Source organism: Diabrotica virgifera, chromosome 8 (genome assembly GCF_917563875.1).
Source record: "Diabrotica virgifera virgifera chromosome 8, PGI_DIABVI_V3a".
Lineage (NCBI taxonomy): Eukaryota > Metazoa > Arthropoda > Insecta > Coleoptera > Chrysomelidae > Diabrotica > Diabrotica virgifera.
In genome coordinates, this window is record NC_065450.1 from 169,321,671 (window position 1) to 169,335,584 (window position 13,914).

General features: G+C 33.3%; 1 protein-coding gene across 1 annotated transcript in view; it reads right to left on the reverse strand.

Annotated features, from left to right (window-relative positions):
- The window catches only part of LOC114340010 (uncharacterized), a 205,900-nt gene extending 200,457 nt beyond the window's left edge, over window positions 1-5,443 (reverse strand). Inside the window, exon 1 of the mRNA XM_050658291.1 lies at window positions 5,267-5,443. Coding sequence (XP_050514248.1) covers window positions 5,267-5,330 — 64 coding nt within the window. The 5' untranslated portion in view covers window positions 5,331-5,443. The remainder of the gene's footprint in view (window positions 1-5,266) is intronic.
- Between the last annotated feature and the right edge of the window lie 8,471 nt (window positions 5,444-13,914).

Consider the following 13,914-nt stretch of genomic DNA (forward strand, 5'->3'; position numbering starts at 1 on the left):
CAGAAATATTACATTTAAAAATCAAAATTCATACCGACTAACTCAAACATAAGAGCTGAAAATGTTGACGCAGATCTTATTGTCAATGGGCAAAACTACGAAGCGGTCAGAGTTCGTATATGTAGGAACATCGGTTAACCCCAATAATAACACATCAGGGAAAATAAAAAGGTCAATGATAATTTGCAAATAGGTGTTATCCTGTGTACGAATAGCAAGGTACAAATTACGGGACAATTAATCAAAAACAACAAACAAACCCAGCCAAACCCTGCTAAACAAATTAACCAAACTATTCCTTCAATAGCTCTGTGGTCTAATAATGAAAGGTAATTTCCCATAAGTGCTTTTATTTTCCATATAAATATTTAAATTCAAATGGTTGCAAACAATTAAAAAAAAAAAAGTAAAGGTAAGAGGTAATTAGGATACAAGACGTACCGATAACTTTTCGATCTTGAGACACCAGCAAACGAGCGATGTGTGTCCATACGAATTTGCGTCTACACGCCTTAACTTTTCAAAAGGATCTCTTTTCCCTTATAGCATCATGGGATGAATATTTTCGTCTTTTGACTGTTTTCAAGTGCTCCCCATCGACCCCGCGTACCTCAACGAAAAACGATACATCGATAAGAGGATCACATGGGTAGCGAAAATGGAAATGCTTTCGAAATATTTATACAACCAAATTAATATTTATGGGTACCTATTTCAAATATCATGATCTGTCAAAATACCTAGCTAACAAACGTCTGTCTCAATAAACTCGTATAAGACTGTATAAAGTACAGTAGTTTGGTGAAAAGGATATTATCTATATACATATAGGCTTACCATACGACCCGGTTTGACCGAGACGGTCCCGGTTTGAGATCCCTGTCCCGGCGTCCCGGTCGGTTTGCATTAGCGTCCCGGTCAAACTTGAACAACACCGACACCCCGGCCATTGATCAAGGATCATCTGAACAGAAGTGCTCGAAACACAAGGCCAGCAAAAGTGCCATTGCAAGCTCATCTACCATAACATCGTTTTTCAAAAAGGCCTAAACCCTAAATTAACTTTCCATTGCTGCTAAAGAAACTCCTTTTGCATTCCATAGAGCAATGCAAGATATAGGTTTTAAAACATCTGATTGCTCCTCAAAATTAATATCGAAGCTGTTTGAGCCAAAATTATAGTCTGCGGTACCAAGTGCGAAGCGATCATTACGAGACTGATCGCATCGATGCGCGAGATGAACTACACAATGAGCTAAAAGAATGAAATTTTTTGAGCATTTCAAACGATAAATCAAACAGTCATGATGTTAAATTGACACTAATAGTTGTTAGGTACTTTGCACCTGAGGGAGGTATATCTGTAAAGTTACCCGATTTTGGATCTGTCGCCGGAGAATCGTCTGAAATCTTAGCAAAAAACACGAAATAGAAAACAAGGTGGCTGCTTGCTGTGGTGATAACTGTAATAGGAATTTCGGAGAGGTAAACAAAAGAAGCACCAACAACATTTATTCCAGGTTCATGGAAGGTCTCGGCGTTAACATAATAGGTATTGGTTGCAGAGCACACATCGATCACAATACAATCCAACATGCAATTTATGGTCTTAGAGCCGAAATAGAGGCTATCGTTGTAAAAATATACAAATATTTTTGTAAATATACCGTACGCGTTACAAACATAAAAGAGTTTTGTGAGACAGCTGACATCGAGTACAACAAATTAGTTAAACATGGAAATGCAAGATTTCTGTCTTTATTACTAGCTGTGGAAAGGATCCTACAGCTATATGAAGGCCTGAAATCTTATTTTCTTGATCAAGTGAACTGCCCTCTCGTATTGAGACAGTTTTTCACAACAGAATTAAGAGCACTTTACTTTTTGTTTGTGATCTGACAGGTAAATGTATTCAACAAAACCATTTAATCAATGGAGGCAAAACTGCGACAGATGTAGAATGTAGGTATGGAGTGGACAAAGTTAAAAACTAATCTCCAAGACAGAATGAAAAACAAATTTCTTCCAAAAGCAGCTGAACAACTCTTAAATAAATTGGAAGATTCCTTAAATGTCGAAAACTTCATGAGTGACGTTCACGCTTTTTATGAGCGCTGCATTTCCTATTTAAAATTATGGAAAAAGAGCTGAAACGGAGCTGAAGATTTTGAGTGGATCTGCTTGAAAAATGAGCTTAACTGCAAAAACCTCAATCGAAAACCCAAATAATGATTGATAAGCTATTTGATGAGGTGTTATTAGCAAAAGGCTTCTGCTAAAATTCTAATGAAGCTAGTTACTCCGAGAAATGGGTCCAGCTATTCACCCATTTTCACAACAGGCATTGAGGTGCCAAACTTAAAAAAAATTGTGGAGTTTGCTGTGTTTAACCGGTATTCTAGCGCAAGTGGAAAGAATTTTTTCATTGATTAAAAAATATGGTCTGACGATCGGGGGAGCATGGAAGAATGCGTTGTGGAAGCCTTGCTAACGTGCAAATTTAACTTGAACATGTCATGCAGTGAATTTTATGACAAGCATGACAAAAATATTCTGAAGAATGGGCATTCTAGTGAAAAATACGAAACAAGCCTGAGCGAATAATAAAACTGGAGAAATTTTTAGTGCTTTTTGTATTAATTGTACTTTATCTCTTTTTGCATTGAATTTCAAATATGAAAAATACAAATTAAGCGAAAAGCAAAACGAAAATAAGCCTTTTCCTCTTCTATGTCCCGGTTTGGCTGTTTGTAATTATGGTAAGCCTACCTATATACCACTATAATCAAGCGAAACCATCTGAATGAGCAGGATATGTAGCCTGGTCCATGGAATCGAATAGGTATAATAAAAATAATAAAAATACCTAGCTAACAAACGTCTGTCTCAATATAGTTATTTTCCTAACAAGTGCAGAAAGTCATTCTTTTCCGCACGCGACTGCAGTTTGCCGAACGACGCGAAGCGGGAGTTCGGCAAGCAGTTGAGTGCGGAAAAGAGACTTTCTGCAAGAGTTAGGAACAATATTTTTTCTAAGAGTCTTTAAAAAATTACCAAATCTTAATCCATTAATTTAATTAATATGAAAATACATACACAAATTAATTCTTTGACAAGGTTGTCAAAACCAAACTTTCAATATAATTAGTTAGCATGACGACGATCTTGGTTTCCATGACGATGATTCAAAACGACTGTTATTGTCTACCGATTTGACTTTCGAATATTATGTCAAAATAATTTTATTTCATCGAATTGTCGCGTTAATTTCATTAAAACAGGAACACAATAAGATATATTTGAAATAAATTAGTAAATAATATCTAAATATTAGTTTATTGCACGTATTATAATGACTTTAAGGCTATATTAACATATCTAAATTAACACGCGTGCGGAAAAGTAAAAACCGCGTGCGGAAAAGTAACACGCGTGCGGAAAAGTGAAACTTTCTAAACTAAAATGCGTGCGCGAAAGTAGGCATTTTTGCACGCTCTACGTGCAAAAATGCCTACGTGCTACGAAAGTAGACATTTGTACTGGTGGTCCCTGTTCTCACATATGTATCATAGGCATGAACCCTAAGGAATAAGGTATAACTTTGAACTGCAGAATTTCTACAAGCATAAGTTTGGTGGAAAAGATATTACCTATATACCACTATAATCAAGCGAAACCATCTGCAATTAGCAGGATATGTAGCCTGGCACATGGAATCGAATATTTATAATAAAAAGGATTCTAACTGCGCAACCGGTGGGAATGAGAAGACGGGGTAGACAAGGGGTAGACCAGGGTAGACCAATACTGGCTGAGGTAGATAGACGGGGTAAAAGGTGGGTAGACAATGCGTTGCATCACAACACAGGATGATGAGAAGATTGGTGTTGCTAACTGGAAAATGTAAGCAAGGGACAAGGTAGAATGCAGAAGAAACGTTGAGAAGGTCGGGATCCTTTAACACGTTCGGTGTCCATGACGCACGAGTAGCGTCAAGAAGGATTTATCAAAGATGCAGATGAGGCATAAGTGGCTTCAGTAGTACTGTTTGTTACTAAATGAACTATTTAAGTACGTGGTACAAGCCAGCTGGCGCTCGTTCAAGATGGGCTCCGAACGTGTTAATGGTATTAAGGCATGGGCTTCTAGTATCTAGGCCCAATGTGGTCAAGCAATATCAATGAAGGCTAAAACGGACGATAAAGCAGGAGTATGCCTACTAAAATAGAAGAAAGAAGATCGTTTTCAATACAATATTTTTTATTTATGGTGATACTAAATTATACATCCTGAAGAGTAAAAATATATTAAAATGTATAAAACTTCTACCAATTAAAAATTAATAACCATGTTCAGTTTCGTTGCAACACGAAACTACAGCCGCATCATATTATAGTTCAATCAGAGAGTGCAGCAAGCACCTCTACCGGTTTCGAAACTTATTAGTCTCTCATCAGGAGGCATATATGCTGGTCTCTCTGACCCAACCAGGACACAAACCGCGGCGTATAGTTACGGATTGCAACGAACGAAATGGCAGGGATGCCCTAGCGGCAACTGCTAATAAGTTTCGAAACCGGTAGAGGTGCTTGCTGCACTCTCTGATTGAACTAGAATATGATGCGGCTGTAGTTTCGTGTTGCAACGAAATTAAAAAAGGTTATTCATTTTTTATTTACATGTTTACTCTGATTGGAGTATGAAGGGAACCATTCTCGTTGGAACTTTGCCGCGCTCAGCAGATGGGACATGAATTATAAATTGTAAAATTCCCTCACTTTCTTTAGTCTCAGCATCCGTTATGGCTTGCAAATTTTAGAAGCCACGGAGGTGTAACCAGAGAAGGTTCCCATTGTTTTCAATCTGGTGGGATGTAGAGTAATATTTTTAATATTATTTTATGTGCTATTAGATTGAAAACTTAGTCTTAGTTTTCTACCAATAACTTTCAGTTATAACTTCCTGAATTTACATAATTCTTATTCTTTACTGTTATTAGTTATAAAAACTATCTGTTAGTAAATACATATTTAATATTGCCTCATTCTTCTTTCAAAATTCCAAAATTGCCTAAATAAATGCATGTAAACAAAACGACTTCCTCTGATGTTCATCAACACACCCACATTTTGTATTAACAATAACACAGTAAGCACAGAAATGCCACTTTCATTTTCTACATAATTTAGAACATTATCTACGTCAAAAATAAAAATTATAATTAAAGAAACTAAATAAAATCATTTATAGTTTTTATCAAACTTACCGGTTATAATGAAATATCCTAAAATAAGTATCACAGTTTGCACAAAACACGTCTTCCAATACATACTTATTACGTTTAGAAAGTTATGAGTAAATTACAGAATCGACATCTCGCGAACAACTAGTCTTGGTCTTGATAATGTTTGAACAGACTTCAGTCTTCAGTCAGTTCACTTTGAGAGGGGTACCGTGTCACGAAAAAGTTAAGGAGTAGGCAAAACTATCTCGTTTCTATCAATCCTGTTATCTAGAATTAATGGATAGGTATGTTTTAATTTCGATTTCATATTTTCCTTTATAGTACGGGATCAGAATATACAGGGCCCCAGCAAGGCTGAGCGGCACCCGCGTGCGGCACATATTTTAGCGCCCTTAAATCTACTACATCCACTTATAAAATAAATCTATAATTTTTTATTTTTGACGAGCTCTTGCTATGTGTACAGTGCTCTTCAGATAAAACTATCCACCTTAAATAACTTTTGAAGCACTGGTTTTTAGAAAAAAACGTAAAAACACGTCAATAATACTTGAAGGGGGAGACATTATGCCATATTTAAGCTTGCCGGGAAAGGCACCCTCTCACCCTCCGTATCATACCTTAATTTTTTTAAATTGCTACCCCTTTTTTTATTTTATATTTGGATTCTCCTCTTTGTACTGATTTCAAAAATGTGTAACACTTGATGCTAGTTTATGAGAAAAATAAATACAAAATCAACAAAACTGGATTGAAATTTTTTTTTTAATTTTATTACATACAAACATTTAGAATGAACATTTCACTACCAAAAATTTTAACAATAATTATTCAAAATGACTTTTCAAAGCTTGAATAATTTTTGTTAAAATTTTTGAATAATTATTGTTAAAATTTTTAGTAGTGAAATGTTATAAAATTGTTAAAAAAATAATTTTTATTCAATCCAGTTTTCTTACTTTTGTATTTATTTTTCTCATAAACTAATCACTTTAAGCATCAAGTGTTATACATTTTTGAAATCAGTACGAAGAGGAGAATCCAAATATAAAATAAAAAAGGGGGTAGTAATTTAAATATAAAATATAAATATATAAAAATATACCTATGGGGGTGAGAGGGTGCCTTTCCCGGCAAGCTTAAATATGACATAATGTCTCTCGCTTCAGTTATTATTTGACGTGTTTTTATGTTTTTTTTTTTTAAATGAGTGGTTCCAAAATTATTTGGTGGATAGTTTTATCTGAAGAGCACTGTATACCTAATATTGTCAAACCAGATAATCTTTCCTCTGCCATAGTAGACCTCAAAATAATTTTTAATTAACTTTAATTTTGAAAATGATCTCTCACAGAAGCAACAGACACAGTTAAAATGAAAAAAATTCTTAACGAAATAGTGATATTTGGTAAAGATGAAGTTAGATATTTTCAAATATCTGTTGAAGATTATATTAAGAGGATTTGATGAGTCAAGTAATGAAAATAATTTTTAAAACGTTTATCTCACTAAATAAATCAGTTGCACCAATATCCGCCTCCGTTTTTACTGGATCAGTTAGGTTTTGGTGAAGAGAAAGACCGTTTTTCAAAATATCATCGTCACTTAAAGGAAAAATATCACTAAAAAAACCAAAAAAACATTGTCATAATCAGGCATTATGTCAAATCTACTATTTAACGAACTTAGTACTTGATCATTATTCTAATATGTACTGTCTATTTTCTATGTTAAAAGTATCATTATCTGCTATATCTATAAGATTCTCACAAATTTTAATTATATGAAATTTAAATAGCTTTATAGCTTTTATTCTACTCGACCATTTTTATCACTTTTAGAGGTTTTAGATTTAACTCAGGAACATGAATTTTATAATACTTCTCCTATTTGTGGAGAAAGGGAAACATACGTAAAATTCTACCCTTATCATACACGCATATTGGCACTGTTATCATACCCTTAACCTCTCGTGTCTTTTATACTTAAGGGCGTAGGAGCAAAATTTCGCGACAATGTGTTTTAAATGCATTAATGTTTTTCGAATCCTGAGAAAAATAATAACTATTTTTGAAAGATTTAAACTCACAATGAATAATTACGTTATTACCGAGGGCCGAAAGTCCCTTAGAATAACAAGAAAGTTTTTTTATGAGATATTTGAAATTAAAAATCACACTAAATTTTCTCACTTTTTTTTTCAGCGCTGTAACTTATTCAAACAAACGTTATATAAATTTTCAGGGACTTTCGAGCCTCGGTAATAGTGCAATCTTTTATTCTGCGTTTAAATTTTTCAAAAACCTACTTGTTAGTTTTCTCAGGATTCGAAAAAAATGAATGCATTTAAAACAAATTTTTGCGAAATTTTGCGCCCTTAAATTTAAATTTTGTAATGGTTCCAAGTTCAACTACAAAATTAAATAAAAAATCAATGGGAAAATCCCAATAGTTGGCTGTATACCATAGTTTAAAAAACCAATACAGAAGTAAAAACTTCGAGATGTATTCTGGTATAAAATCGTTTAATTGTTTGGTTATTCTAGACCGTGATACTTACAACAATAAAGTTTCATCTTTTCTAGATGACAACCATTTCATTATTTTACCAACTGATCCTTCCAAGAGATTCATAAGTAAATTGAAAGATAACATCAAAAAACACTCTGAATTTTTATCCAATTATGAGGCCCCTTACAACAAACTGCCTGGCAACCCTCTTATTCCGAGGTTGTACGGTTTACCCAAGATACATAAAGTTGGAATTCCTATACGTCCGTCGTCAGTTTCATTAACACTCCAGTATCTATTTTATCAAAATTCATACTTAACACCTTAAAAAATTTAATCAACTTCACACCCCGTTTTACTGTATCAAATTCATACCAATTAGTTGATAAACTTCAACTCATCAATCTCAATCCAGACATAACTATGCTTTCTTTTGATGTAAGCAACCTATTTACTTCAGTGCCCAAAATCGAAACTTTAAGTCTGGTAAAATCACTCTTAGTCAACAAGTCTTTTCAGCCCAATGTCATTTCACCGATACTAGATATCCTTGAATTATGTCTATCTCAAGATTTCTTTCAATTCAACAACAAATTCTATAAACAACCAGATGGTTTAGCAATGGGCAGTTGCTTATCCCCATTCCTAGCTGATGTCTTTATGGATCATTTAGAGTCCAATCACATTATGAAAAATCCAGAAATTTTACATTGGTTTCGTTACGTAGATGACTGTTTGGTCTTCATCGCTGGACATCATGACTCAGCTCAACAACTACTTCTTAAAATTAACTTAATTCACCCTAATATCAAATTTACCATGGAACTAGAATCTTCTCAGGCCATTAATTTCCTTGATTTATCTATTACCAGACTTAACAACCAATTCAACTTTGGTATCTTTCGTAAACCCACCCAAACTGACCATGTAATTCATTTTTCTTCTAATCATCCTCTATCACACAAACTAGCAGCTTTCAGAAGCTTCATACACAGACTTTTCTCTATACCTATGTCAACAGATTCGTTCAACAAAGAACTCAACATTATAAAACAAATAGCTGTCAACAATGGTTACGATCCCTCTATAATAGATAAACTCATCCGTAAAAGAGAATCTAAATTGCTTCAAAATTCTGCTTTCCATCAGTCATCTTCATCTTCTGCTATTTACAGGTCACTACCATATCATAACCCACATCTATCTGAAAAGATTAAACGTATTGTATCTAACTCTTCTGAGAATATACATATTTCTTTCAAAGTTGGAAATACCCTTGGCCACTTTTTGACAAATACTAAGGATACAATACACTATATGAATCGTAGTGGTGTTTATAGACTGACTTGTTCTGATTGTGATGCCTCTTACATCGGCAGGACTTACAGATCACTCTCAACCAGATCTGCTGAACATTCTAAAAGAGACACTACATCAGCCTTTTCCCATCATTTGAAAGTTAATAATCATCATCTTGACATCCCTGATGGTGTTAAATTAATTCATAACATCCAAGACAGAAACAATCTACGCCTGGATTTGTACGAGGACCTCGAGATTTCCAGAGACATGAGGACCAGCCCCAATTGCGTTAATCGTCAAACAACTTTAAATCGTCCTTTCACTCCTATCCATCGACAAATATTCCCTTAATCCAACCCTAGTTTTCTCTCATTATTCCTCTCACCCCCCTTCCCCTATACTCCTATTCTCCATTTCCCCCTCCCCCTCTTTTTCCACTACCCCACTAGTTTAACAGTCTTCTCTTTCCATACTAATCACCCATTAACACATATCTCAACTTGCATTTCTTTTCAACTTCATGGCTGCCTCCCCCACCATCCCATCCCTAACACAGTTTTGATTCTTCTATTTTCCTATCCTTCATATTTTCCTCCACTCCTATTCATTTCTGGTCTGACCTTGTGTCTCTGTCTCTTTTTCAGGTCCTCTATATCTCATCTCACCACTTCTTTCATAATTTATTTAAATGCCTCTTATTATTATTAATCCTAAAATCGGTCTGGTTTATTGTCTCTTTGGAATGTTCTTCACACTCCCTTATCCTGTTGCCTGTTATGTTACTTACTCATTTTTTTTTTCTCATCTCCGCTTACAATAATAAATAACACCATACATCCAATCTCTCTGGTCTGTCATATATATCACTTTCCTTACTTAGTAACATTCTGTCACTTCTTTCTTTTTAGATTCTCAGACTTTACTTAACAATAGGATACTGCACACCTATATCCATTACGACCCATTCAGTCAAACTTCTTTCAGATTATAACATTTAAGTTTTATTGCATTCACTATTCTTCTTTTTTCATCTATCTTTTCATTTCCATTCGTATCAGGCAACTTCCAATATCCATTTATCCCAATTTAAAATAAAAAAATTTTTTCACATTTTTCATTTGTTTGATTTCAGTTACAATCACATACGTTCATAAAGTTTGTGCACTTAAATATATTTCATTTAGTTCAGTCTGTTCACTCCACTATCACCAATAGAAATCAATCTCATACTTTTCTATTTCATATACTCATTCAATTTAGATTCTTCTTTACATACTGACACCAACACACAATTTGACCTATATTGGTAGCTCTCATTCTAATTATTTTATTCACTATTCCACGTTGGTGGAATATCAAGATACATTACTTTCAATTCATTCAGTCCTTTCAAAACTACATAAAGATGAATTAGACTTTAGGTCACATAGTTTAATTTTATTATATTATTACATACTCTCATTCATTTCACAATACTATATACAATCATATCCGTCACACATATATCTACCTCACTAACAGTAATCTTTAGTTATTTAATTTTTTAACAACTATTTTCCAACTTTTAACAGACATAATTATTCATTACAATAGTATAATAATAAATTTAACACAATAAATAGCCACCTTTTGTATATATACTGTTTTCTTGCAATATTCTACCGTTTACATTCAACCTGTTGTCTGCTTGCCTTTTTAGGCAACCAACATTTCATCACATAAAAACACTCTTAAATCCTGGTTTTCTCGGCTTGTTTAGCTTTGTTTTTCCATGCAAGTCTAATTATCTTATTATGTAGTGTATTTCCTTGTTTCAACAAACTCAACTTTCATCTCGTCATTTCACATCCGATGACGTCACAACTTAAACCACGTAATATATCTGCATTAAATTTAATGAATCTATAAGTTATTCTGGAATAGAGAGTTGCTAATTTAAACTTTACAGTATATCTTATTATTCAAATAATTTAAATTATTTTTGCAGACAAACCTTGGCATTTTATTAAAAAATCCAAAATCAAATGAAACTTTAACCAAAAATTGGCTTTATCTTGTCATGTCATGTCACCCTTGTCAAATTGTATATCCACTTCACAATTTCTCAGTTGGTCTGTGCCCATTGAATTGGCAAGTACCTAGTATCTTCGAGCAGGGAACCATGGCACCCTTTTAGCATGTGTTCCACTTTATCCATTAACATCGACTTGTAGTCATAACATTTTAACATATTACATTATGTAAACCATATATGATGATGTTAACACTATTTACGGTGTGCTAGTTTCAAAATACTCGGTAGGATGTAAGTATTCCCACATTTTTCATTTTAACAGTCACATTTTAAACCTTTTGCTCTAATCTAACGTGGAAATACTTCATTCTAGGCACTGAAGATGTTCTGTTTAGAACGAAAACGTTCTGCATTCGATGACATTTTATAGTTTTTAAATAAACGATTTTATACCAGAATACATCTCGAAGTTTTTACTTCTGTATTGGTTTTACAAAATTAAATAGTCCTTCCCCTGTAGTGTCAAATATTAGGCCAAACTCTGTATTTCAACTTTTTTTTAGAATTATCGTTTAATACTACATATCGCAAACTTAGGCTTGTTTGCTTTTTATGACAGGCATCTAGGATACAGTCCATAAATTACTGAATAATATTTGGAACTATCCACCATACCGTCCATACCCAATATTATTTTTTACTTTAGAAGACATTAATTCTATCATTTACGGATAATGCAAAATAGGCATTCGGATATTATATTATTTTAAATAAAAAATAATAGTAATAATTATTAACACCAAATCTAAAATAAAATTTTAATTATTTTTTCAGTAATAACACAATATTTGATTTTTGAGATTTCTCTCGATGTTCATGAAAAAATTGAAATTAAAATTGTATAAAAGATCATTATTTCATTTAAAATAAATATTTCTTATTTGCCAAACCTTCGGTTTGGCGCCCTTTTGGGGTTGCGCCCGCGTGCGTCGCAGGCGTTGCACGCCCGGTTACGGGGGCCCTGAGAATATAGGTCGATCTGTACCCATCTGCTTTCCGGATGAAACATTTTTTTATTAAATTTCATACATAGACAAAAAATATTTCTAGCATGAGTTGCCTATCAAAATCGTGTCATAGCTATCCTTAAGAGGGTTGAAATCAATATTTCAAGCACATTTTTTTTGAAAGTATGGTAGAATTATTTTATTTTTATAATAAATAGGTATATTCAATACAATTCATAGATTATTCAAGAAGAAATTCAAGGAAAAATATAGAAAAATAAGCCAACGGTGGCAATTTTTTAAAGACACTTCAAAAAACAATGAATTTTGTGGTGGACATCAAACCCCATCGTTGAATCATGTTAAATAAAAATTTCAAACAGATTTTATTAGCTTATGAGTTTCTCCAGCTAACGCTGTCGAGTTTTTAGTTTTATCGAATTTTGACTTTTTGCTATCACTCAGAAGTCAATACAACGAATTTTTTTGCAAAAAAAGGTGAAAATCAACATATTTATTATTGTTAAACAAAAAATAAGCTTAAAACAAAAAATATCTCGACAGCATTACCTTAAGGAATGTCTAAAGAAAATATATAGATGCGAAATTCCAGGTGAGTTGGTCAAGTAGTTTTTGAGTTACACTCTCTAGAGGCTTTGAAAAAAGCAGTTTGTAGAAAAACGCGTTTAAAGTATTGTCAACTTTTACAAGAATAAAAAACCGCTAAACGCCGTAAAAATGAGTGGCGCATACAATATTCCAGCTACAAAAGAGCTGATATGAATATTACGTGGTGCAAAAATGTATTTCCATTTTGATGCAAAACAAAATTCTAGTTTTATTTTAAAAGATTTTTCCATAATGTTTGCTAAATTTGAAGCAAACGCGCCACAAAAGAGTTTCAAAATTCAAACTGTATCAAAGTTACTCTTTTGTGGTGCGTTTTACTTCAAATTTAGCAAATATTATGGAAAAACCTTTTAAAATAAAACTAAAATTTTATTTTGCATCAAAATGAGAATACTTTTCGCGCCACGTAATATTCATATCAGATCTTTTGTAGCTGTAATATTGTATGCGCCACTCATTTTTACGGCGTTTAGCGAGTTTTTCAAAGTTATTTATAAATTAAATGTATGAAGTTAAATGTAATGTTTCTCGATTACACGTTAAGCTTTATAAATAGTCGCCTTTGTCGCATTATCTCCCAAATTATCTAGTGTCCATCAAATGTACACTAGATTTTTTTCTATTCGAAATAGATTGAAAAAAATATTGAAATGACCGGTAAATGAACTCGAATTGCCCGTTACCAGATCAAATTTAGTGTCGTAACCACTACAACTACATAAACCATTTAGGGAATAATCGATAACTGGATTATACTTTTGTATCTTAATAAATTCTAAACGGCTTAACCGATTTTGATCACTAAACTTGAGTTTGAAACGTATTGACAAGTAGTATCTGATGAATCTAAGGTCAAGTATGATAACTGAAGCTATTACAGGAATTATTGAGCTTGAAAAACCGTTTTTCCATAAGAAATAGATTTGATCATACTTTTGAAGCCTATAACTTAAGAATTCGAATTTTTCCGGATATGAGGTAACACCGTTAGATTTTCCTAGAGTCCTTCTACAAACGCTCAGTTATTGACGCAAATTCGTAGGTTGAAATTTTGAGTAATTGTCGAAAAACCAAAATTTTCAAAGTTTAGTTTTTCAGTTTTTTGGCTATACTGACCCATGTGTATGTCTGATCCTGGCGGCTTGGACACCATTTGAAAGATTAACTCAATAGTATTGATTTGGTGTATTTGCGGTTCTCCTGTC